Raw genomic sequence first — 22,213 nt, forward strand, 5'->3', positions numbered from 1 at the left:
TCAGAAGTGAATTTCTGATGAACTCATTCTGCTCTGCAGAAACTATATCCTTTTTAAAATTTTGTCCAGGAACACTTTTACCATAGATGAATGAATGAAATGGTTTATTTCAAGCAATCAGATAAAAAATACATAAAATAGACACATATTACATAATAACTCACAAGCAGATTGCTTGAAAGGGAGTGGGAGGAAGCGAACTTATATAATCCCATCCCAGTTCGACCGTACCATTTTCTTTACATGAATTATCAACATTCGGTTCAGGATTTATTATCAAATATTTATACCCTACAATCATAGATTCACGTTATTAAGGATCCTTAAGATCAGTGATGAAATTAAATTTCAAACATCCAGAGTATATTTTTTTATTTGACTTGTCTTAGATTCATATCGAAGACAACTCATTTACATTAATCAGTATCAAAAATCTAAATATACTCAGATGATCAACATTTTAAAAAAATCTACATTGATCAATACCAAAATCCAAAGCACATTCAGACCACCATCACCAAAAAAAAAAAAAAAAATCACCCGCACCAATCAGTACCAAAAATCGAAAACATACCCAGATGATTAATATTCATCTGTATATATTCCAGACCCCGGCACCAATCAATGCAAACGACCTCCCTGATGACAATGATCCGAACACACTCCAGACCCCCGGCACGCATCAATGCAAATGACTTGAAATTTCTAGGGCACTAGACTTTGGAATTGTAGATTTGGACAGCACTACAAAATGGTGAACACACTATAGTGCATAGTGAAGGGATATGGACATAGCCTGTGGCTGTTTTCAAGAAGTTCAATTTAGGAGAGACCCCACTAAAAAGGACAAACTAATTTTTTACTAGCTAGTGGGAAATGAACAGTGCAAAAAGTTCACAGTAATTCTGATAAAAATGTATTTAGATGTATTCGTTTTCTATGTGAAGAAATGACAAGTGTGCCATTGCAATGAAACCATTAAATAGTTCATTTAATGTTATGAAAATAGTTCAAAGAATATGAGGTTGATTGGTTGGCTTTCAAACATTTTCACCTCACCAAGTCTATGCCTTCTTTGCAAAAATAAATTAAGGTATTTAAAATGACAAAAAAAGGGATGCCATATAAAATGCAGGATTAGATTTCTTTATTTGTCATTACATCAACTGAAACAAACTGGGAAAATGAATCCATATTTCTAAAAAAACAAGGTCCTCTACAAATGGAAAGACAAATGATGTTATCCCTGATAAACGGGGGGCACCTCTTAGACCGTCCCCCTTCGTCCCTTCACCAAAGCCAAGGAAAAAAAGCAGCTCACATTGTAATGCACATTTCACAGCTGGCGGTTAACTGTCATTCATTCGCAAAGCTGTGATTGGAAGCACCAACACCCTTCATGCACAGGACCAACTGTCACACTGCTTTTCCAGTTAGACAGGTTTCAGCAAAAACCAATAGCTCACTTTTATTTCATGGAACTAAGTTGTTTTTTGAAAGCAGAAAATCTATGAAATCTTATAGCTTTACTGCCATTTGCATGAAGAGTGTCGATCACTGTGCAGCACCACTTTTATCATTTTATGTTGTATGTATAATCACTTAGTGCATTGCTTAAGAGTTCCTGAGAAGATATACTGCGCAAAAAAAACTAAGGCAACTTCAAACCCAATATATATTATGTCATGTTTGACTATAACTCTGTATTTATATGCAAAAAAGAAAAGTATATGTTGGTTGTACTATTTGGAATCACAAATTGGAATAGTTAAGGAATACCCTGACATTATGGGTTAATGTCAGGTTGAGAAAAAGCTTAAAGCTCTCAAGTCTTAGAGTGCAAATAAATGAAATTAAGAAAAAAGTTAATTAGAAAAAAAGAGAACAAATCTCTCAAGGCCAGACCAGCATTTTTGATACATTGAAAAGAATGGAAATTAGAATTTTATTGCTGTCATTTGTGGTTACCCTGCTACAACGCCATGAAAAACATAGAAAAACAGTTTTTCCTCTCCTCAGATCAACCCAAAAGATAATGGCCCCTTTAGTCACAGTAGTGGCTGATCAGTAAGAACGGCGTTCTTTGAGGTGTGAAAGCAGAAAAACAAAAGCAGGTTTAAAAGTAGCTTTGGTGTTCCAGTGACATTGCAGCTTTTAACCCACCCAGTTTGTTGCAGTGTTCTCTTTCTGCTAACTCCCCCCCAGTACAAAATGTGCCCGTGTTGCTTAAGAGCCCTGTGGCGTCATTGTGCAAAGAAAAAAAATTGTGGAAGAATTGTTAAAGATGAGAATTCAAGACTATGTAAAGGCATTTAGGCGTATAAAAGTTCAGCGAAAAGCTCTTTTTTTTAAAGTTTGGAATGAGGAGTGGATAGATAACTATCTTCGATCCTGGACTTGGTCTTACAAAAGCAGAAGAGCCATAATATAAATAAATAAATAAATAAATACAGAGAGGGGGGGGGTACATTAGGAAGAAATCCTCTCAACTTGCCCTTCTCTTGCCTTTTTGTTTTTCAAACAAAGAACCCAAATGAGTGCGCAAGACTTAAATGTACCGAAAAATATATTTAAAAAAAATAGATTAGATCAATCAATCGACCCAGACTTTGTCTCTTTTGGTCAGGCATTCAACAGAGGCTACTGCGGATCTGAGACCCTCAGACATGGAAGTCTTTTTTCATGGCTGTCGACTTCGTTGGGAGGAATCTAACGTTCAAACCCAACATTGGCTACAATTCACATCTCTTCTGTCAAAAAAATATTTAAAAAAAATGCAGGTCTTTGGTTCAAGCACCAAATTTAAAGCAAATGTGTTCCCATCTATTACTGCAAACAAGTTTTGATTTATGAAGACGCATTTCCATTAACAACCACCAGAGGTCAACCTTACTTTTGCAATCCAACTAGGTTTGAAATTGAAATTTATATATATATATTTTATATATAAATAAAAGTTTGTTCCCTCAGCAGACCTATACTTTAGTTTGCATAGTAAGAAGCATACCGGTGATACAACCTCCAAATTCAACACACCAGCATGAGAGTCAAGTTTTTGAATCATTTAAGATCAGACTAAGATGACTTAGATTAAACTGCAAACAAAAAACTGAATAATAAAGGTACATAACACAAATTGCCAACAACCAGAACACAAAAATAAAATAAAGATCAGAAAACCCGTTTTCCTTTTTTTTTAAATGCATATATGTTTCTTTCTTAAGTGCTCTCTGCATTGAAGCAGCGGGTCCTTTATCCAGCCACCTGAGATAATTTATGTATTTAATTTTTTTTGATAATCTTTTACTGTGGATGCTTCACCACAAGAACAGTTTCTTTACAACTAGTCCTCTTCTTCTGGCTCCTCCTCTCCATTTTCCTCATCCCCTTCATCTGCCCATCTGTCGCGCTGTAGAGCCGGCATGAGTGTCCTTCCTGGATCGTCTCCCTCCATCACTCCTCTTTCATGCATTTCCAGCCCTCGCAAGAAAAGCTCAGGATACCTGGCTAAGCTTTGATGTCCAAATTGGGCCAGAGCCTGAAAGGCCATAGAACGCTCCCTGTCACTTGCAAATATCAATGGAGGACCACCGGCAGGGCCACCTAAGCCTTCCAGAGCTGCATGGGGGTGTAAAACAGAGGAGGGGGCCTGGAAAGACAGAGGGCTGGACTGCTCCCTCCTGCCGTCATCCACTCTTTCGTCTTCAACCTGCTCTGGCCCACGCCTGGGCCGCCGTGTGCGCAGCTCCAGGCAGCTTTGGCCTTTGCGATGACGCTGGAGGTGGTCTTCTCGGGCAAAGGCCTTATGGCACAGCGGGCACTCGAAGGGCCGCGCCCCACTGTGCAGGGACAGGTGGTTCTTGAGGTCGTATGAATGAAGGAACCGCGCAGGGCAGTGTGGACAAGGGTAAGGGCGTTCACCTGTGTGCTTCCTCATGTGGATCTTTAACTTATCATTGCTAAAAAGGGAGAAAAAAAAAGCAAGTGAATATTTATAGGAAGAATTGAAACATGATTTTGGCGAATGTGGTGAGTAGGAGTTTTCATACCGAGTGAAACGAACGCCGCAGGTGGAGCACTGGAAGGGTTTCTCTCCAGTGTGCGTCCTCATGTGCCGGGGCAGTTTTCCCGCCCCATGGATGATTTTCTGGCAGACTGGACACTGCTGAGGGGTCTGAGACTTCCTTTTCCTTCCCATGCCTGCAATTGAAGAGGCTGCACCTGAATCAGCTAATGAGGTCGTCATAGCATTGCCTCCCATTCGCAAGACATCATCCCCTAAACCTCCCATCTCGTCGTCTTCAGACAGCTTATCGCTCTGAGACTGGACAGGTGGTGCGTGTGCTAAAGGGGAGCGCTCCTGTTGCCAATGGAGGAGACTGCCATTGGCTGTGGCCCCCCTACCCAAACCTCCAATTGCCCTGGGATCCCCGTTCTGCCTTGGTTTGCAGTGAAGATCCTCTTGTTCAGGGCTGGGAGGCTGGGTGGAAGGTAGGGAGCGGAAGTTGTCAGATCCGGGTGAAGGGTGGGAGGCGGGAGAGGCAGCCAGTGACCTTATAGGTGAGGCGTTGATATGGTTTGACCCAATCTTCTTAACCATCCTTTTGTCAGTTTTTCTTCTAGACGCTTTTTTAATGCCAATCACTTCCTTCGTAATTGTCCCAGTAGCTTGGTCCTGGATCCGCTGCTCCTCCGCTTTCTCCCCCTCCACCTCCGCCGTCTCCCCGAGGATGTCTCTGCAGGCGTCAGCCACACATTGGATGCCCAAAAGCTGGGCACCCCGGAGAACATCCCTCATCCCAGAGCTGGGGATTGTAAGAGTAGCTGTGTAGGCAAACTCCAAGAGGGCGTCCAGGGCATCAGGTGCCACGCAGTCCAGCTGGCAAACACTGAAGCCCCCTCCTACCTCACCACTCGCTTCCTCAGCTCCAAACAACCCGCGAAAGTACAAACTGACAGCAGCCATGACGGAGCGGTGAGTTGGGTACCGAGCTCCGCGAGAGGTGAGGGTGAGATCACACAGGATTCCTGTCCGTCTCTGGTCATTGAGGTGGGACAAGAGCTCATTGCTGTGCTCCGGGAAGGGAATCCCTATCAGACCGTCCTCTCCTGGAGACATTGCTACCTACATAACAAAAAAAGAAAACAATTTTTAAGTATTTCAAGAAGCTGGGAACAGAGCATTCATAACCTGATAGATGACTCATTAAAACTCTGGGTTTTGTTTTCCAAGAAATGATATCATTTTCAGGTAATAGTAGATTCTAGGGATTGGGGGATTAGCCTGCAACTCTTTCAGGGAGCTTTACTTAACCATTCCAAAAGTAGATCTTCAGTAGCGTGACTGACATGATAAGGTTGAGCTCACGTGAGGAACATTTCAAATGGGGCTTAACAAGAACTCTCCAGTTTGCCTCGAGATTACTAAATCTAATGGGCATGATTTCAGGCAGTAACATGGGGGGTTCGAATCAGGGCCAAGGTGAAACAGACCTTCCAGAAAATATCTGAAGGCCACTGCGACAGTTAAATAATGATAGTAAGAATATGGAGAGGTTAAAACTATGCAAAGCTGCGTTGGTGGGGCGGGAGGTTAATTTGATCTTAAAAATCTTTTGAAGTCAGCCAATTCCAGTGTGAGAAGAAGAAGTGAGGGGCGAAATGAAGGGGGAAGATAAAGGGAAAAAAAGGAAGCAAGAGAGACGAAGGAAGTGACATTTCAGAGTGGGTAAAAGGGGGAGTACCAGTGAAAGAATGAGGAAGGCGAAAAAAAAAGAGAACGCGCCTCTCCTTGTGGCCTGAATTAACGTCATGTTAAAAAAATATACAAAGCGAAACACCTGACAGACGCATTTGTGAAGAGCAGTCGAAGCAGTGATTTGATGAAAACCAAAGAAAGGGAAAAAGTTTTTAGTATTTGGCCTTCGAGAGGCCTGACGGCAATACAACCCAATACCTCCATGTTTTAGGTCCCTGAACTCGCACCTCGCCCTGTCCACACTGTACCTGATCGACAGTATCTCTCACACACCTGAGCAGACCAGATTTTCCACAAACAACTCACCCATTCCCCCCTCCCCCAGTGCTCTTCATCTCCCTCCCATAGCAACTGGCAGCCCCCCCTGGCCATCCAATAACAGCGTTCGCAGAGCGCCCAGAGGGCTCTGCGCAACAACAGCACATCGGCCTGACGAACCTGCTCCAAAACACACCCTATTAAGCACACACACACACTACAGGTGCAAGTGCACATACGCACACACCAACACAACAAATGGGCACATATTCTGCGTCGATCTGTGGCTCCCCCCACCCACCATTGTTCAATTTATCCTGTTGTGTGACAAACTTTACAACGGCCTGTTTGAGGTACAAATGTGCTCCACCCCACGACATGAAAAAGTGAAGCAATTAAATAAATATTTGTTCTTAAATACTTTAATATAGGCTTCTAGAGTCTTCACGCCCCTTAATGGACGTGTCAAACTTTTCTTTGTCATCTGAAAGTGTCGCACCCTGAAGAATAAAACTGTCAGTCCTACCTTCCCCGTTTTAATGGGCATGGGTACAGTCAGCTGGAGACGACGCTGTCTTATGGCATCCATTTTTTTTGCTCTTTGCAAACGAGTTCTCCTCTCTCGCCGCCAAGCAAAACCACTTCTTTTTCCCTCCGTTTCCTTCTATCTTCAAGCGCTACACAGTTAAGGGCCAAATCTCTTTGTCAGAAGTCGGCGTTAAGCGTTCATCCTTGGGGATGTCTACCTCTCTCGCACATTCTGCCACTCACTCTCCTTCCTGTTGTATCAAAAGAGGGTGACGAACGGAGATTCAGAGATACCCCTCCCCCCACAGGTCGCCTACGCTCCCCTCTTTCCAAAACTCAACGGCCCATTTTCCGAACTATTTCCGAAAAAACACCCGTTTCCCCCTTCACCCTTGGCGATGGGGTCAACAGGTGGATGGATGGAAGTCTGCGGTTAAGACGGGGCCGCAGGTGATGTAGGCAGAGCAAGTTAGAGAGCCAACCGCTTCGATTTAAAGAAAGGAAACGCGCATGCAAATAAAACCTACTTTAGTCAACAAAAAGTTGAGGATCATGTAAGAACAAAAATCATATTGACATTATGAGTCATTTTACACCCCATTTCAAACACCCAGGTAGGTGCAATATGAGAGTTAAACATCATTACAGCACAACTCTGAGACAAAGAGGTGGAAGGAGCTCTTCCTCTGAGGGCACATCAACAGTATATCGCCATTTCTTTATAAACAATACATTTAGGAACTTTTTGTAATAGGAAAAGCAAAAAAGTGAGTAAATTAGTAGAAACATTTTATCTATTAAAATTATTCTCTGTCACACTAAAACTACTACCCTGAAATTCTGTGAAAACCAAGTGATTCTATTGAAACAATGACTTTTCATACGTTTTAGTAATTTCTAGTAGATTTTTATCATTAATTCCATAAATTCCTATTTTATCCCTTCCCTAAATGCTAATTTGTTATGCTGTACCTATAAGATATGTGGTACAAAAACATTAATCAGTGATGTGAAAATTCCAGTAGAACCTTCCTATCAGTCACTTTAGGGCAAAGTGTAGATGCCACCATGACCTTGTATGTGTGCATCGTTTCATTCATGCAAACAGGATAACGGGCCAGAAGGAAGCCGACTACAATCTGCAATCCTTCTTAATACATCCTTACCACGTGTCGCAATACAAAAAAACAGGAGACATAACAATTTCAAGTGCCCCACAACAAGCAAAATGCTGCGAAAACCTAAAAGCAGTCATATCCGAAAAGTGAAAGGGGTTTTAGGAGGTGCACACTACGCACATTAAATTTCCGGCGCAGGGGAGTAACCAAAAGAAAAAAAAAAAAACAGCATCATGGGCGTTTGATGGTTTAAGCATGTTATCTTACTCTTAAGAACGCACTCGGAAAATAATAGTGCAGAATCTGCAATAGTTCCCATCAATTTTCTATCAGCGAATGCGTCACTTAATACTGACACATGATGACTGGCACGACCACACACATTGTTCATGCACCATTTGTGTTCATCAAGGACAAGCCAGCAAAAGTGAATACATCTAAAGAAAAGCAACACATTCTGAAATGTGATGAATGTTTTTAAATATATATCAAAAATTCTAGTTTCACAAAATCTGTATTGACCAACTTCAATCATTTTTGAAAAAGTTCAACAAAAGCGATTTAGGTTTGTTGCATTTCATTGTTTTTTGCGTTAAATTCTGTAAATGTTATCTTTCCAACGACTGTAATCTCCATCGATTTTTGTTTCATGCTCACACCTCCCACTCTAATTGTCGACGGCAGAGGAATTATTCACCTCTGCAACTCTACGGTTTCCTCATCCTTTGCTTTCATTATGTGAACCCTTTTCCTTTCTTTTAAAAAACACACTAAGTAAAAATATTTAATTTGTATTTATTTATTTATATATAAATATTACTTCAGCGGCAGTGCTGTTTCAAAAAGTATGCCAATCAGTGCAAACAAACTGCGACAGAAGGTACAAATCCAGAACTTTGTGAGGTAAATTAGTTGCTTTACTCAGGAGGAAATGGAAACTTAAAACTATAAATAGTGACCTGTACCACAACTAGGTGCAGTTCTGTGGAGGCTACAAACAAGAACAATATAAAATTGGCCACATCTAAGCACAAATAATCACTAGCAAAAATAAAAGTATTTCTAACTCTTTCTAAAACTGCCAATATTTTTTATACCCTTAATTTTCCAGAAAAGGTTGTATGTTTTTCCCAGTCCAGCCCAATTATACCAGGCTCCAGCACCAAGCAGGAAAATATGACTTTATGCCGTTCACACAACTGTGGTGCAGAGGGGAGAAATGCTCCCATGAATTCTGATGTCAGATGTTTTCCAAAGGGTTAGGGTGTGCATATATGAATGGCTGCATGTGTGTGTAGGGCTTCTTCTCAGCACGACTTCAATAACTACAAGCCAAGAGGCATGGTTCCTTTTTGTCCTCTTAAAAGAGTCAAAACTGAAAGTGAATTGTAAATGAGCGAAACGTTTTAAAATTCGTATATAGCAGAAGTTGAAGAAATGAGACACGTGCAGCCCAGCAGCGTGGCAGTGCAACAGCAACGAAAAAAAACAGCTCAAAACTAGTGTCAAACATGTCTGCAGCTGATGTTCTTTACAGTAAATGAAAGGCGATGTGATTCACCCGTCGTTTTACACATATAGGCTGTTCTTAATAGGTTACTCCTAACCACAACAAGAAAAAACAAACTGTGACTCTAAACATCCACTGTCCCAGAACAACAGCAAAGCTGCCAAACGCATGGAAAATAAGATTCAAGCTCGTACCGTTTCGTCTTCCTCACCCCTCTTCTTCCTTTTTACTGACATGCAGAATGTAAAACCTCTGCATAAAAAAAGAAGAAAAGTCATTCAGCCCCTTCTGCATCTCACTTCTCTGGGGGTAGTGTGTGGAGTACTGGGACACCTTCTCTGAGGAAGAGGAGGAGGAGGAAGCTGGGGGATGAGAAGAGATGGTACACACATGCCTCCCAAACCAGACCTGCTCCATAGACCTTTATCATCATTATGTCCAAGGCAACACTCAAAGACGACTTCTCTTCTGAGCAATAAAACTCACAAACTCCACCCAGCAGCTCCCTCCGGCCTGCACATTTGCATCCCAGAAGGAGATATAAAGATGGACGCGACCAGGGGGATATTTGAATTTGAATTTGTTAAAGACAAGACTTGAGGCTGAATTATGATAACTGCAACGACTGCACTCAGCAAAAAAGATAAATAAAAAATAAAGCTGACATTTTTATTTATTTATTTTTAATCCCTACACCCCCCCTGCAACCAGGCCGTCCTCCGCCTTAACTGGAACTGGGACATTATAGTGCGTTTGTGTGCGACGCATGCGCACGGTGTGGTCTTAGTTCCAGATACACATTACATTATTCATTTGGCTGGCAGCGGAGAGGCCCTTATCCCCTAGCCCTCCCACACCACAACGCTCGCTGTGAGCTGCAGCCAGTTTGCATGCCAGACCTGGACACCAGCGTGAATCTGCTGAAGGATTATCAGCTTATCAGTGCACGCTGCAAGGGTGCACATATACAGTCTGCCCCTGACAGCCGACTAACTTCTAGCTCTTTTTTTTTTTTAACAGGTATTTTCTGCGTATTATTTGAAATGATGCAAACATTAGTTTTTGAGTAATACATTGCAATAAAACAATGGATGGATTTTTTAAAAACATAGATAAACAAAGTAAAAAAATGTATTTTTTTTGCTATTCCACCACCTTTTATTCAAAAGTAGGTGTTTAACCCTTTAACACCTGAGGTGTCGCCAGCAACGCTTAAATGAAAAATTTTTAACATACTGCAGTTTTTTTTATTGTTAATACAATCGACATAATTCTAGCAGATTCTAAAGGCATTATGTTGATTGTATTAACAATTAAAAATTACAGCAAATCAAAGAACATCAACACTGGAGCTTTGGTGTTAAATGGCTAAAAAAATACATATAAGTGTTAAGATTTGCTATAAAAGTTTTTTTGTGTGATTTAAATCTATATAGTTTTGGTTTTGAAAATAATCAGAGATGATTTTTTTTAACAAGTACAGAAAATTAAGTTTTGGGATCCAAAAATCACAATGCTTATTTTGCCACCATGACTGACAGAGGAAGCAGCCGCAGTAGGTAAGGGAATCAATCTGAGGTTGGAAAGAGGAAAAACAGTCTGAGATTTGAGAAGAGACAACAGCCAAAGGAACATGAGGGAGGTATGTTTTCTAAAAACACACATGTTCTTAGAAATCACACAAAAATAGGGAGAGTACGGGGGAGGACAAACACACAAGAGTGAGTGAGAGGATGGGGAGTGGGTGTTGAGATACACCGAGAGATAAAGGTAAAGAAGAGGGGAGGTTAAGACAGGAAAATCTAGTCCCGGCCGCGAACAATCTGTGTTCGCGAAGAGACATGAAACAAGAGTCGACAGAGTAAAGTTACAAGGGGAGAGGAAGGGGGAGACGGCGAGAGAGAGAAGGGAGTGGAGCTGTGACATGACGGCTGGGAGATAAACAGAGCAAGAGGTGAGCACATGCACGCAGCCACAGGAAGTAGCAAGAGTCCTTGCAGGTGTATGCGTCTGTGGGGGTGCGCGCCTGTGCCTGTGGTGGCAGCCATCGCTATCATTAGCATCACCGAGAGGGAGTTTCACCGTAGAAGATGCACAGATGTGAAAGAGAAGGCCCGCTGACTAGAGTGGTTTCACACTTAACTCTTCATTTTTCTTTGGGCTCTGCATCTGGTCAGCAGTTTCTTCCTCTAGCGCTTTGACATCTTTGTGTGAGAACATTAGAGCAGAGTGTGTGGGCGATCTACATTTCGCTGCCAGTTTTTAATTAATATGCAGGAAACTAGAATTTACACATAGTTTTTATAATGACTCTGAATCTGATAAGCTCATCCGCAGTCGTGAGTGATGACGACATATGGAGTCGTTCGTAATTAAAACAGAGAAGAAATTAAGCTCCATTAAAAATTTACAACGCAGCAATTTAAAAGAGTACATTCTGTGACTCAGCCGAGGCGTTTTAACGTGGGTCTGTGGTGGAACTAGGTGCACTATAGAGAAGTATGGGAGGAACAGCAGGACACGTTATCTGTAAACACAGAATAAACACAAACATGTGCTCATGCAGTTTTTTTTAAAAATAATAACTAGAAATGTTGCATTACCTGCGATAATGCTACTGTGGATGCCTTCAGCTGAATTTATCGCTAAGAATGCTGAAGAAATTTACTCTAATTGCTGAAGGGATTTGCTGAAAATCCAAAAGTTTTTTGCAAAATGCTAAATTTGCTAAAAGAGTTGAAATTTCATTAAAGAACTATGAAAGACCGCTGAAGTCGGCCAAAATTTCTGAAACATTTTTAGTAAGTTTGTTTAAAATTCCTCAATACATGCCAATTTTACAAAAACACGTGTTTTTGTAAAATTAGCTTAAATATGAGCTAAATTCCAAATCAGCCCAAAAAATCTTAGTAGGTGCCAAATTAGCCTAAAAAGCTAGCACAATGCTAAAATACTAGTTTAACTCTAAAATAGCCAAAGTCCTCAGTAAATGCCAAATTAGTCAAAAACTTTGGCCTGTTGCTAAAATATTAGGTAAACTCAAAAGGAGCCTAACAAACCTCAGTACATAAAAAATTAGACGAAAACAGTACGCTGCTAAAATAGATGAATTCCAAATTAGCATAAAAAAACCTCATAACATATCCTAAAACATTAGCATGTCGCCAAAATATTAAACAAATTCCAAATTAGCTTAAAAAAAACCTTAGTAGATAACATATTAGCCAAAACCTAAAATATTTGATAAAAATGACCATAAAAAACTTAATTCGATACAGAATTACCCAAATGAGCTAGCATAATGCTAACTGCTCAATGCCAAATAATTTTAAAATTACTGCCAACGATGGTTTCAAAGTTTTTGAAGAATTTTGCATTAACTTCCTATGGGGGCATCTTTTGCTCAATATTTCAAAAACAATAAAAATTATAAACACTAAACAGCACAAGCATTAATGTCCTGAACAAGCTGAACGTTTTGATACAGAGATTCCTGAAATTGCTGAAAGTGTGATTGAGTTTTTACATAAACGAAAAACGTACAGAAAGGAGCAGGAGAATCACTTTAGTTTGAATGCTGTAAAGTATTCACATTATAATGCATTTTATTTAATAGAGGCTTTTCTAAAATATTTTAATAAGCTACTGTGGGCAGTTTTATAAGTCTAAAACTGAAATATTTTGATTCTATTCTATTTAATTTATTCATTTAGCACTTTTTGCCACCATCAAAGGTGGCCCAAAGTGCTGTGCACAATGTCAAATTTATAAATAATTAAATACAAATTAAGAATATAATGATAAAAAAAAATCAAATAAATAAATGTTTGTTGTTTCTTCTTTCTCCCCCTGGCTGGTTTTATTTAGGTCACTTTGCCTGCTGCATTTTGCTAGAACAGCTCTTGCTGTTTCTATTTTCTGTCATTATATTCTTGTAAACGAAGAACTCAAAAACGCTGCATCACGAGTCAAAGATGTTTGTGTGTCATGAACTAAAAAATGAAAAGACATTTTTCTAGGCCTTTTAAAAGGTATGAAAGTTTTGTCATGATAAGAAAAACACAATAACTATTTTTTCTGTATCAAGAAAGGTTTGATTTTATGTCTCATTTGTTTTCATTTTGAACACACACTCAGACATGGGTAGTTTCACTAACAAACTACCAAAATAACCCAAGAAAAGTCATTTATTCTGTTAGTTACTTCGCTTGGAAAGAATTATTTGCTAAATTTAGCCTAAAATGTCTGAAATAGTTGTCTAAACATCCAAAAATTACTTACATGGGGGGAAAAAAGGACTCTTGAAGATATAGTTCATAAAAAAAAAAATCTCTTTTCACATTTATGCAAATTCTTTTCACAACAAATTGTTTCTGAAAGTGTTTTTGGTGCTTTTAATTTCTGACACCATTTCTGAAACAAAACGCCAACACAAATCAATTTATGCATCAATAACAACTATTGCAACTCAATTAATTCAGAGATAGAATCACTAAGTGAATAAGAGAGACTTTTCTCAGCTTCTGTTTCTTTGAATATTGTGGGAAAATTTGCTTAGATTCTAGCTAGATTGGTTGAGTGGGTAGCTAGGTTGAGTGGGTGTTTGGGTTGGAGAGGTGGTTAACACGGGGAAGAGGGTCAAAAAGGGTTTATAAAAAAATAAATCAATATTTTTTTTCTTTTTTTACGTGGGATCTTATGGTGAATCATTTCACATTTTAGAAATCTATTTATAAAAAAATAAGACAAGACTGACACAAATGAGCTTTACTTGTGGTTTCTTCAGAAACTTAAGACTTTGAAATAAAAAAATGAAATGAAAAGCTCCAGCTCTCCTGCAGAAATGAACTTACTAAGGAAATATTGCAAAAGCACTGGACACATGAACACAGAAATGTTGCAAAACTAACTGATCCTGATCAGTTTCCTTTTCCTGTGCTCAGCAAAAGATGGTCGACCAAGAGAGTAGATTTGAAGATTGAGGTAAAAGACGTCCAAAAGCAGCTTGGACAACAATTGGTGAGAAAAACTAACATTTTATTTATTGTTTTTTTTTTTTGTAAGTAGCAAAATCCATGACAGAAGCAGTTAAATGGATGGAAAAAAATACGGCAACTTCCTGATAAATACACAAACACCTTGAACATCCACATAGTGAAGCACGTCATTCGTTTTTTGGGTCAGTCAAATGTTCAGTACATCCAGTTCACTGCTTGACATGGAAGCAATTTGCTTCATTTTGTCGAGTAATGACGTACTTTGTGAGGCAGAAAAGGCTAACAAGTTAAATGGGAACATATTACCTATCTGAGAGTTGGTCAAAAAAATTGATTCAGCCGTTTCAGCAAACGCAGTCGTTAATCTGTGAGAGTAACTTCAGGGAAACGTGTACAGTCAAGCTGCATGGTGTACAGAACGCCACCCACTGTGGTAGAGTCAGAGAAAAAAAGGGGCGATTTTATGGATTTAGTGACATTTGTAGATTTTTTTTTTTTTTTAAAGGTGATTTATTTTTCCAGATTGGAAGAGCTGGAATACTCTGAACGCTGCTGGAGTTTCCCTACACTTGAAAGGGGTCACTCTCGACAACAGCGAGTGTCTTCGCCTGCGTGTTTATTCTCACTTTCCCTGAAGCGTTGCCTCACTGTACCTATTTATGATAACCGCCTGCTCACCCAGTACAGAAACACTGTTACTAGAAGAGCTGAATCACCATCACTGTAGCTTTTTTCTCAAGCTCTTCTACCCCCTTCTTATCCTTCTTCTTCTTCTTTTAACTCTTTACAAGAAGACGAGTCACGGCCACCTGCCAATTGGTTAGCGTTGGGGTGGCGTGGGATGTGAGGCTGGTGGTCGAGAGCAAGGAAGGGCTGTCAAATGCTACAGAAACTCATGACTGAAAAGAGGAAATGGCAGATACATGACTTCCTCTATTGACACAGAACAAGAGGGGGCAGAATTCAGCAGATTGGATTTTGTCGTCACCATTGGCCTGTTGCTGCTTCAGTGTGGAGAAACAACTGACACATATGCTGTAAACTAAACGAGAAATTTAGACGTAAAGGCTTTAAAATAAAAAAGAAACAAAAGTGCTGCTTTAAGTTTGGTTTCTGCAGATTCCACAGTGACTTGACAGCGTGTTTTATTGCATTTAACTGCTAAGTGAATCATTGTGACCCTCATGCATTCGATGACACACCAGTTTGGGAAGGCCAGTGTTATTTGTCATTATTCTTGCATAATCGCAGTTTGATGCAAGACTAAATCCAGACATTTTTCTCAGAAAAACTGATGTCACCTGAGATAAAAGGGGACAAAAACAGCAAGACGCCGCAAATATTGGGGAAAAGAAACAAACACCTCTTTCGACTCCAATTGTTCCTCCCCCGTGCTCTCTCGTTCTCCCCACCTTCCTCCCACTCACTCGGTTTGCATGAAACTGAAAGACCCATGTCTGAAAAGGGGGAATTCATATGGGCTCACATGTCCCAATTAAAGCGTTTCCTAGAAGAGTTTGCATGCATGTTTGCATGCGTGTCTTTGGGCAGGAGTGTGTTCCTTGTCTGGCAGACCATTTGTCACTTCCTTTTTACCCACCAGCTCAAAAGACATCCAGTAATCGCCATGTCAACGCAGCGGTCATGTGGTCTGTCCACCACAGATGCACGCAAGCAAAAAAACCATTTCAGTCTGTAAGAACACTTGAGAATGAATACTGTTTTAATATAACTCAACAGTAGAGCATAAACTCCATCAATGTTTAAAACATCCAGAAATGTGACCTTTTCGAATACATTATAAACTTTATATAATGAAAATTACACGTTTATTTTCACAGCTTTGACTAGGATTTGTGGATTTGTGTAACAATTCATTTTAACAACGATTTGATCAAATTTGATATAATTTGTTGACGATTCGAATCACTTTCGATTTGGGTTCATTTTGATTCACTGATTTAAGATCGATCCAGTACATCTTTGGCCAAAATTTCAACCAGTGAGACTTAACAGTGCAGGTGAAGTTTTCCTATAGTAAAAAAAAAAAACCCTCCCATGTCTTAATCTAAGGCCTGATCCGAATACTCCCCTCAGCCCAGAGGGATAAAAAGTCCACTATCACGAGAGTAAACCGCGTCGCGCTGAGAAGGTATTTTCTTCCCTTTGGTTCGCTCTGAACCACAGATATTTACATTTAAATGTAAGTAATGACTTTATATTGTAGTATGACCTTTTCAAAGTTATAAAACCGCTGTTCTCAGCGCTAAAGCTAGCGGACCGGTGATGTTGATGACGTCATCGAACGAAAGTCACGTCCGAAATATCAGACACTATTTTTTCATCCCCCTCCGTTTGGAGCGAGCATGGAGGGATGAACGAAGGGGAAGGGAGAAGGGGAGTATTCGGATCGAGCCTAAATGGTATCTTACAATATTGATTTGATTCTCGATTTATCCAATTTTGAAACGATTCTTTATGGTATAGGTTAATTCAGTTCATCTCATTTTGAGACGATTGTATGGTACTGAGGTTGATTCCATTCTCCATTTATCCAATTTTGAAACGATTTTATTATGGTATGGGTCGATTCGACTCTGCCACAGACAAATCGATCTGGTTGGATCGCAGCAAAAGAAATCGATTAATCGTTACAACTGTAAAACCAAAAAAAAGTGGGGTCATCTGGACCCCAGGAGAACTTTTATTTTCAAGGATTTTTAATTTCACTGGTGTCCGTGTTAGACATAAAATCCTGTCCACCTTTGTCATGGGAGGGATCATACATCAATGTAAAGATGGGGTCATCTGGACCCCATAAGATAGCACGAGAGCTAATAACCGAAATGACATTTCTGTCTTTATTTTAACAATACTTGCGCTTAAAAATAAAAAGTACTTTTTGATTAAAGCCGTGTTTGAAGCGGAAACCTTTCCCTGGGTTTTCTCTATTTTATAATTTAGTATATTACTGTTAAATTTGTGGGGAAAAAACATAACATTTGTCATCTAATAAACCTTCAAATCCTATCATTTTTCAAATCCTAGCAATTTATTTTTAGCATTTTTCCCGATGCCTCTTTAATAAGTCAGTAAAAGAGCGCACGCTGCCAACAAACCACAGAGGAGTTAACTTCCAAGTTGCCCATAAAATATTCAACTGCTTGACCACTTTATTCAGCTCATATTTTGTTCCAAGGACAGGGATATCTTGGACAGGCGATTCCCACCCCATGAAGGACAGTGTCTGCACAGGTTTAACCCCCCCACGAGCTGATTGTGGTTTGAACTGCTCCAGAAAGGAAGAATGTGTGACAGCCTTGATAAAACTAATCTATTTGACCGACCCCAGTGAAATTAGTCAGGCTTTTTTCAGAGTTACATGGGCCTTATTTGAACTCAGACTGGGATGTGAGGGTCATCTCTGAGTTTGGATGGAAAGAGTAAAACTAATCAAATGTTTTAATTAATCATAGTTTAATATATGTAACAAAAACAAAAACAAAAAACAATATTTATGTCCTCAAAATACCTCAATTTGTAATTTTGATTGATCAAGCAAAACTGGATTGACAATAACAGAGTTTTTCTAGGAAGAAGGAGTTTCTCTTCTGTATTATTGTTGTTTTTTTTTTTTTGGCCTCTAAAATTTCTGCAAAGTTGCAAGGCACAGACTCAGCACTTAAGGGAATTATTCTCGCCCACGTAAAACACAACTCCTGATCTGCCCAAAGAGCCTCGCTTGTGGTCGATTGCCTTTCTTGCGTTACCTATCTTCATCACCACGTAACGCAGTTGTGTAATAACTGACTGTTGTCTAGTCTGGCACACCCACACTGAGCACAAACAGCTGCTTCACACTTCCTCATTTCTGACCAATCAGGTGACGCTTCAAGACCGATTGAGCTTTTCTGACACCAGTTTTAAACAAAGTCAGTAACGATGACGGCTGTACAGTTTCAGAAATTTTTAATTTAATTTAAAAAAATAGAAACCCCTTTCTTTTTCAATGTATAATAATAAAATTGCGTTATTGTTAATAGTGAAATTCTATTTAAAAGGACAAATCCTTACAGTTTCATTTCATTTATTGATATTCTCACCAGTTTCTATAAACTTTAAACATTCAGCTGAAGTAGATAAACTCCATAGAAAATATAGAAGGAAGTGCACACAGTTCCTAACTAATTGCATGTAAGAATGCTGATTTGGCTAATGTAAAGCTATGACAAATCCACTTATGAGTCCCACCCATAGTAAAGGGGCTTGGTTTTTGTAGGTATGCTAAGTATTGCAATCTTAGTACAGGTTTTCTAAACCGAATAGTTTCTTGTACTCTGTTTCTTGATGTCCCAATTAGAAAAAACATTTTAGGCTTGTTGTTTTATAAAGGGGGAGGTGTTACCTTGAGCTTTAAATGTTATTTTTTTAATCCATGTTGAGGCGGTTTAAAAAGTCCTCTTATCTAAAATAATAGGTTTAGTATTTAAGGAAATGTTCAGCCAAGCATTTATAAAGTGGTTTGATGTTCCTACCTCCAGTCCATAAACCCAGAAGAAGATGTGTGCCTGCTGTCTGTGTCTGTCGTCTCTCCTCCCAGTTGGTGTTTCAGATCTAAAAGCAAAAAAATAAAAAAAAACAGTCCAGTGAAATTCTGAGTTGCATTTGAGAAAATACGCACAAATGGATGTTCAACGACAAAGCGCCGACTTCCAACTAGCCAACTTGTTTCATTTTTACTTTGTCAAGTATGCTAGCTGCGGCGCCCGAGAATAACAACACAAACCCACACTATCATATGATGCAGCGGTCTGACACAGGGTGGAGGAGGCTGTTTCTGGTTAAAAAAAAAAGACTGATGGAAACCAGTAGCTTCCCAATTTGAATTCACTGGAAGAGAAACTCTACAAATGTACATGAAGTTGTTGGAGAAGCCCCCACACCTCTGAGAGAAACTACTGGAATGTTATTTTCTGAATTCCCCCAGCTCAGGTGAGTGAATTAGACGATGCAGGTGTCAATCTAGATTAAACCCGTGATGGTTAGCTGAACACCCTTTCACAAGCAGGCCTGTATAGAGTGGAGGTCAGGTCAGGACAGAAGCAGCCGCCCCGGGATGATTATATTCTAAGCTGAGTTAGGGTGAATAGATCCAGGAATTACTTGAAAACCTACACTGGATCGTCCACGTCCGTAGTTATAGAGAACGCTAGACATGAATAAACAAGTCCTCTCCAAACTCACCCGCCTCTCGGTGACAAGCTTCCCCAGGACTGTAGCCTCTTCGGTGATGTCCCAGCCTCCCGTGATGTCCCTTCAAATGCAGACAAGTGAGCCTAAAAACTCTTGAGCCAACAACTGCCAGCACGAATGCCTGAAGATTTAACCAAACAAGCTGCGGCCTAGACTGGAAACCAAACCCAAGCCAGTTGAGCTCGTCAGGCCGGTCTGTCAGAGGGGCGAGTCAGCAGCACATTTACCTCTATAATGACACACACACGCAAGCCCACTCGCTTCAGAGAGCCCTCCCCACCCATGGTGCAGGAACAAGCCTTCTAACCTAACATTAAAGCCTGGGAACATCCTATGTAACCCAGGATTGGGTCATGCTTAAAATAAAACCCCCAGGTGCGCCATGGTGGCTGGGGGAGGACGGCTGATGATAATGATGATTACGAGACCACTGGAGGGAGATCACCTCAGTTCAAGAGGCTAAATCCAGCAGATCCACTGGACTGCGCGCGCGCGCCCGCGGCTAGAACAGAGGCAGGTGACGTGCGCGCGCGCAGGTTGGGTTTTGGATGTCAGCCGGTGTTCTCGGCTATAATTAGCAGACCGGTCTCCAGAAACGTCCCCGACGACCCCGCTCCTCCTCCTCCTCCCGCCCGCGCGCTCACCTGGACGCAGACGCGCGCCCGTAACACCTGACCCCCCTCCCTCCCACTCTTAAGCAATAACAGGAATGACAAAAAGAACAGAGGGTTTCGTTTTTGGCGTTACCGAGCCCCCGTGACGTGGATCCGGCAAACCGGAGCTGTCAGCGTGCGCAGAAGCTGTCACCCGCAGTTCAGCCGTACATGTGCTGTTGTTTGATGTTATTTCAAGAGCGTGCGCCATAAGCTGTTATCCTACCTGAGTGCCGGTGTGTCACCTGTCCCCGACGCGTCGCCTCCCACCTGAACAACCTCCACACTTCCTGGATCTCTCCGTCCCACCCTGCACACTTCTCCTACTTTAAAAACTCGCTTTATTTAACCCTTTCTCTGGTTTTGCGCTTGTGTCGTGGAGGACGGACGCTCCACTTCAACTCTCGGGAGTTCCTCTGAATCAGTCACTAGAATCATCTCGTCCGTCTGTCCTCCCTGCGCACCGCCGGCTCCGTGGGGCTCCTCTGACCCCCCGCGTGTCGCCTCCTCTCGCCCACTCCGGCTCCCAGCTTCTTCTTCTTTCTGAGAACCAGGAAGCGGCTTGCCCTACTTACGCCCAGCCGCGGATTGGCTGGAGAGGGGACCGCCGGGGTGGGCAGGGACTGACGGGGTCCGGCCGTGGTCGGATAGGCCGGTGGCGGTGTCTGTCGGAGGGAGGAGGAAGATGGGCAGGTTAGGAGACCCCGCTCCTCCTCTTCCTCCTCCTCCTCCTTCTTGGGCACCGCTGCGTAAAGGTGGGCAGCGAAAGAGGATTGAAGGATATGCTTACCTGGCACAAGCAAAATAGACTTAATGCCTTCCTCCTGCTTCCCATACCATAGCAACACCTCCTCCAACTCCGACTATTCCTCCTCCTGGGTCAGGGGTCTGCAACCTGAGGCTCTTTTATTCCTCCATTGTGGCTAGTTAAAGTTAAAGATTTTATTAAAACAAATGGTGTGTTACTTTGGTTTATTTGTTTTAGTTTACTAATTTGGGCTATTTTGCCTATATTTTCTATGTAGACATTTTAACTGGAATCCACATCTTTGTTTATGTTCCATACTTGGATGAAGTAAGACTGTGAATTTTAATGCGTTAATGCATGCGGATAATCAAAAAAATTAATGCGTTAATATTTTTTATTGCAAATTTAAACAAATAGGAAACTAATAACTTATTATTAATATTTAAAGTTCTAAACAAAAGGTTTAATGATCACAATATTATAAATAAAGTGCATTTTTCTAAATGGTTCTAAATGGTGGCTCTCATTGATTTTTGATTAGTACGAAACTTACCTAAATGGCTCTTTTAGTGTTAAAGGTTGCAGACCCCTGTCCTATGTGGAAATTAGGGATTAAGAAGACTCCTCTAGGCAGAAACCATTCAATTTAAACGGAAACTATTGTGATAAATGAAAGTCGCACAGAGGATGTGTCACATCCAGTGTGGTGTCAGCAAAGGGCAACACTATCAGGGATTTTTCTTTTCTCTTAAGAAGAGGCTTTTATGAATCAGTTTAAAGAAACATCTAGTCTGATGTGAGTAACTTCACATGTGAGCACTTTTTTCCAGACTCTATACAGTAGCATTGTTTTTTTCATCAGAAAAAGTAGAAGAAAAAATAAAAGCTAACTTTGAAGGCGCTCTGTTTGAAGTGGTTGCAAGGATGGGAATCACCGTTCTCTTTCAAAGTCTGTATTTCATCCTTGCATTCTGAAGCTTGTGTGTGTGTGTGTGTTGGTGGGTTTTGTAGTGAGGGGACAGGAAGTCTATATATAATTGTGCGGTGAGCTCCACCAGCCCACCTATACACCACCCCACCTTCAACCCCAAATCTGTGCTTCTGCTGTGGTTGTGCTACCAAGGAAAGAAGTTAGCACAGTATATTACACTTGACATGAAAGATAACATAAACACAAAATCTTTAACATACTGGAACTTTCAACCGTTAACATGATAATTCTAGTAGATTTACCCTTCTAAATCTACTAGAATTATCATGTTAATGGTTGAAAAGTTCCAGTAAATCAAAGAACATAAATACCAGAGCTCCAGTGTTAAAGAGTTAAATATCAAGAAGTTTCAAATGTATAAATAAAGGTTTCATATCAGAATAATATCTTCTCAATTGA

The 22,213-nt window shown here is 40.6% G+C and overlaps 1 protein-coding gene across 4 annotated transcripts; it reads right to left on the minus strand.

The window, feature by feature from the left end:
* Positions 1–1,130: 1,130 nt before the first annotated feature.
* zbtb7b (zinc finger and BTB domain containing 7B) lies at positions 1,131–20,832 on the minus strand. 4 transcript variants are annotated; one of them, XM_024267961.2, is made up of 5 exons: positions 20,302–20,832; positions 19,414–19,483; positions 18,705–18,783; positions 4,050–5,125; positions 1,131–3,959 (listed from the first exon to the last, which is right to left on the minus strand). In XM_024267961.2, exons 4-5 carry the CDS (start codon positions 5,117–5,119, stop codon positions 3,344–3,346), a joined length of 1,686 nt encoding a protein of 561 aa, XP_024123729.1. In that variant the 5' UTR covers positions 5,120–5,125; positions 18,705–18,783; positions 19,414–19,483; positions 20,302–20,832; the 3' UTR covers positions 1,131–3,343. The 4 variants fall into 4 exon arrangements, with proteins under 4 accessions (XP_024123729.1, XP_036071650.1, XP_024123731.1 ...); XM_036215757.1 differs by lacking the exon at positions 20,302–20,832 and adding an exon at positions 19,650–20,105; XM_024267963.2 differs by lacking the exon at positions 19,414–19,483.
* Positions 20,833–22,213: the final 1,381 nt, after the last annotated feature.

Source organism: Oryzias melastigma, linkage group LG16, assembly GCF_002922805.2.
Source record: "Oryzias melastigma strain HK-1 linkage group LG16, ASM292280v2, whole genome shotgun sequence".
Taxonomy (NCBI): Eukaryota; Metazoa; Chordata; class Actinopteri; order Beloniformes; family Adrianichthyidae; genus Oryzias; species Oryzias melastigma.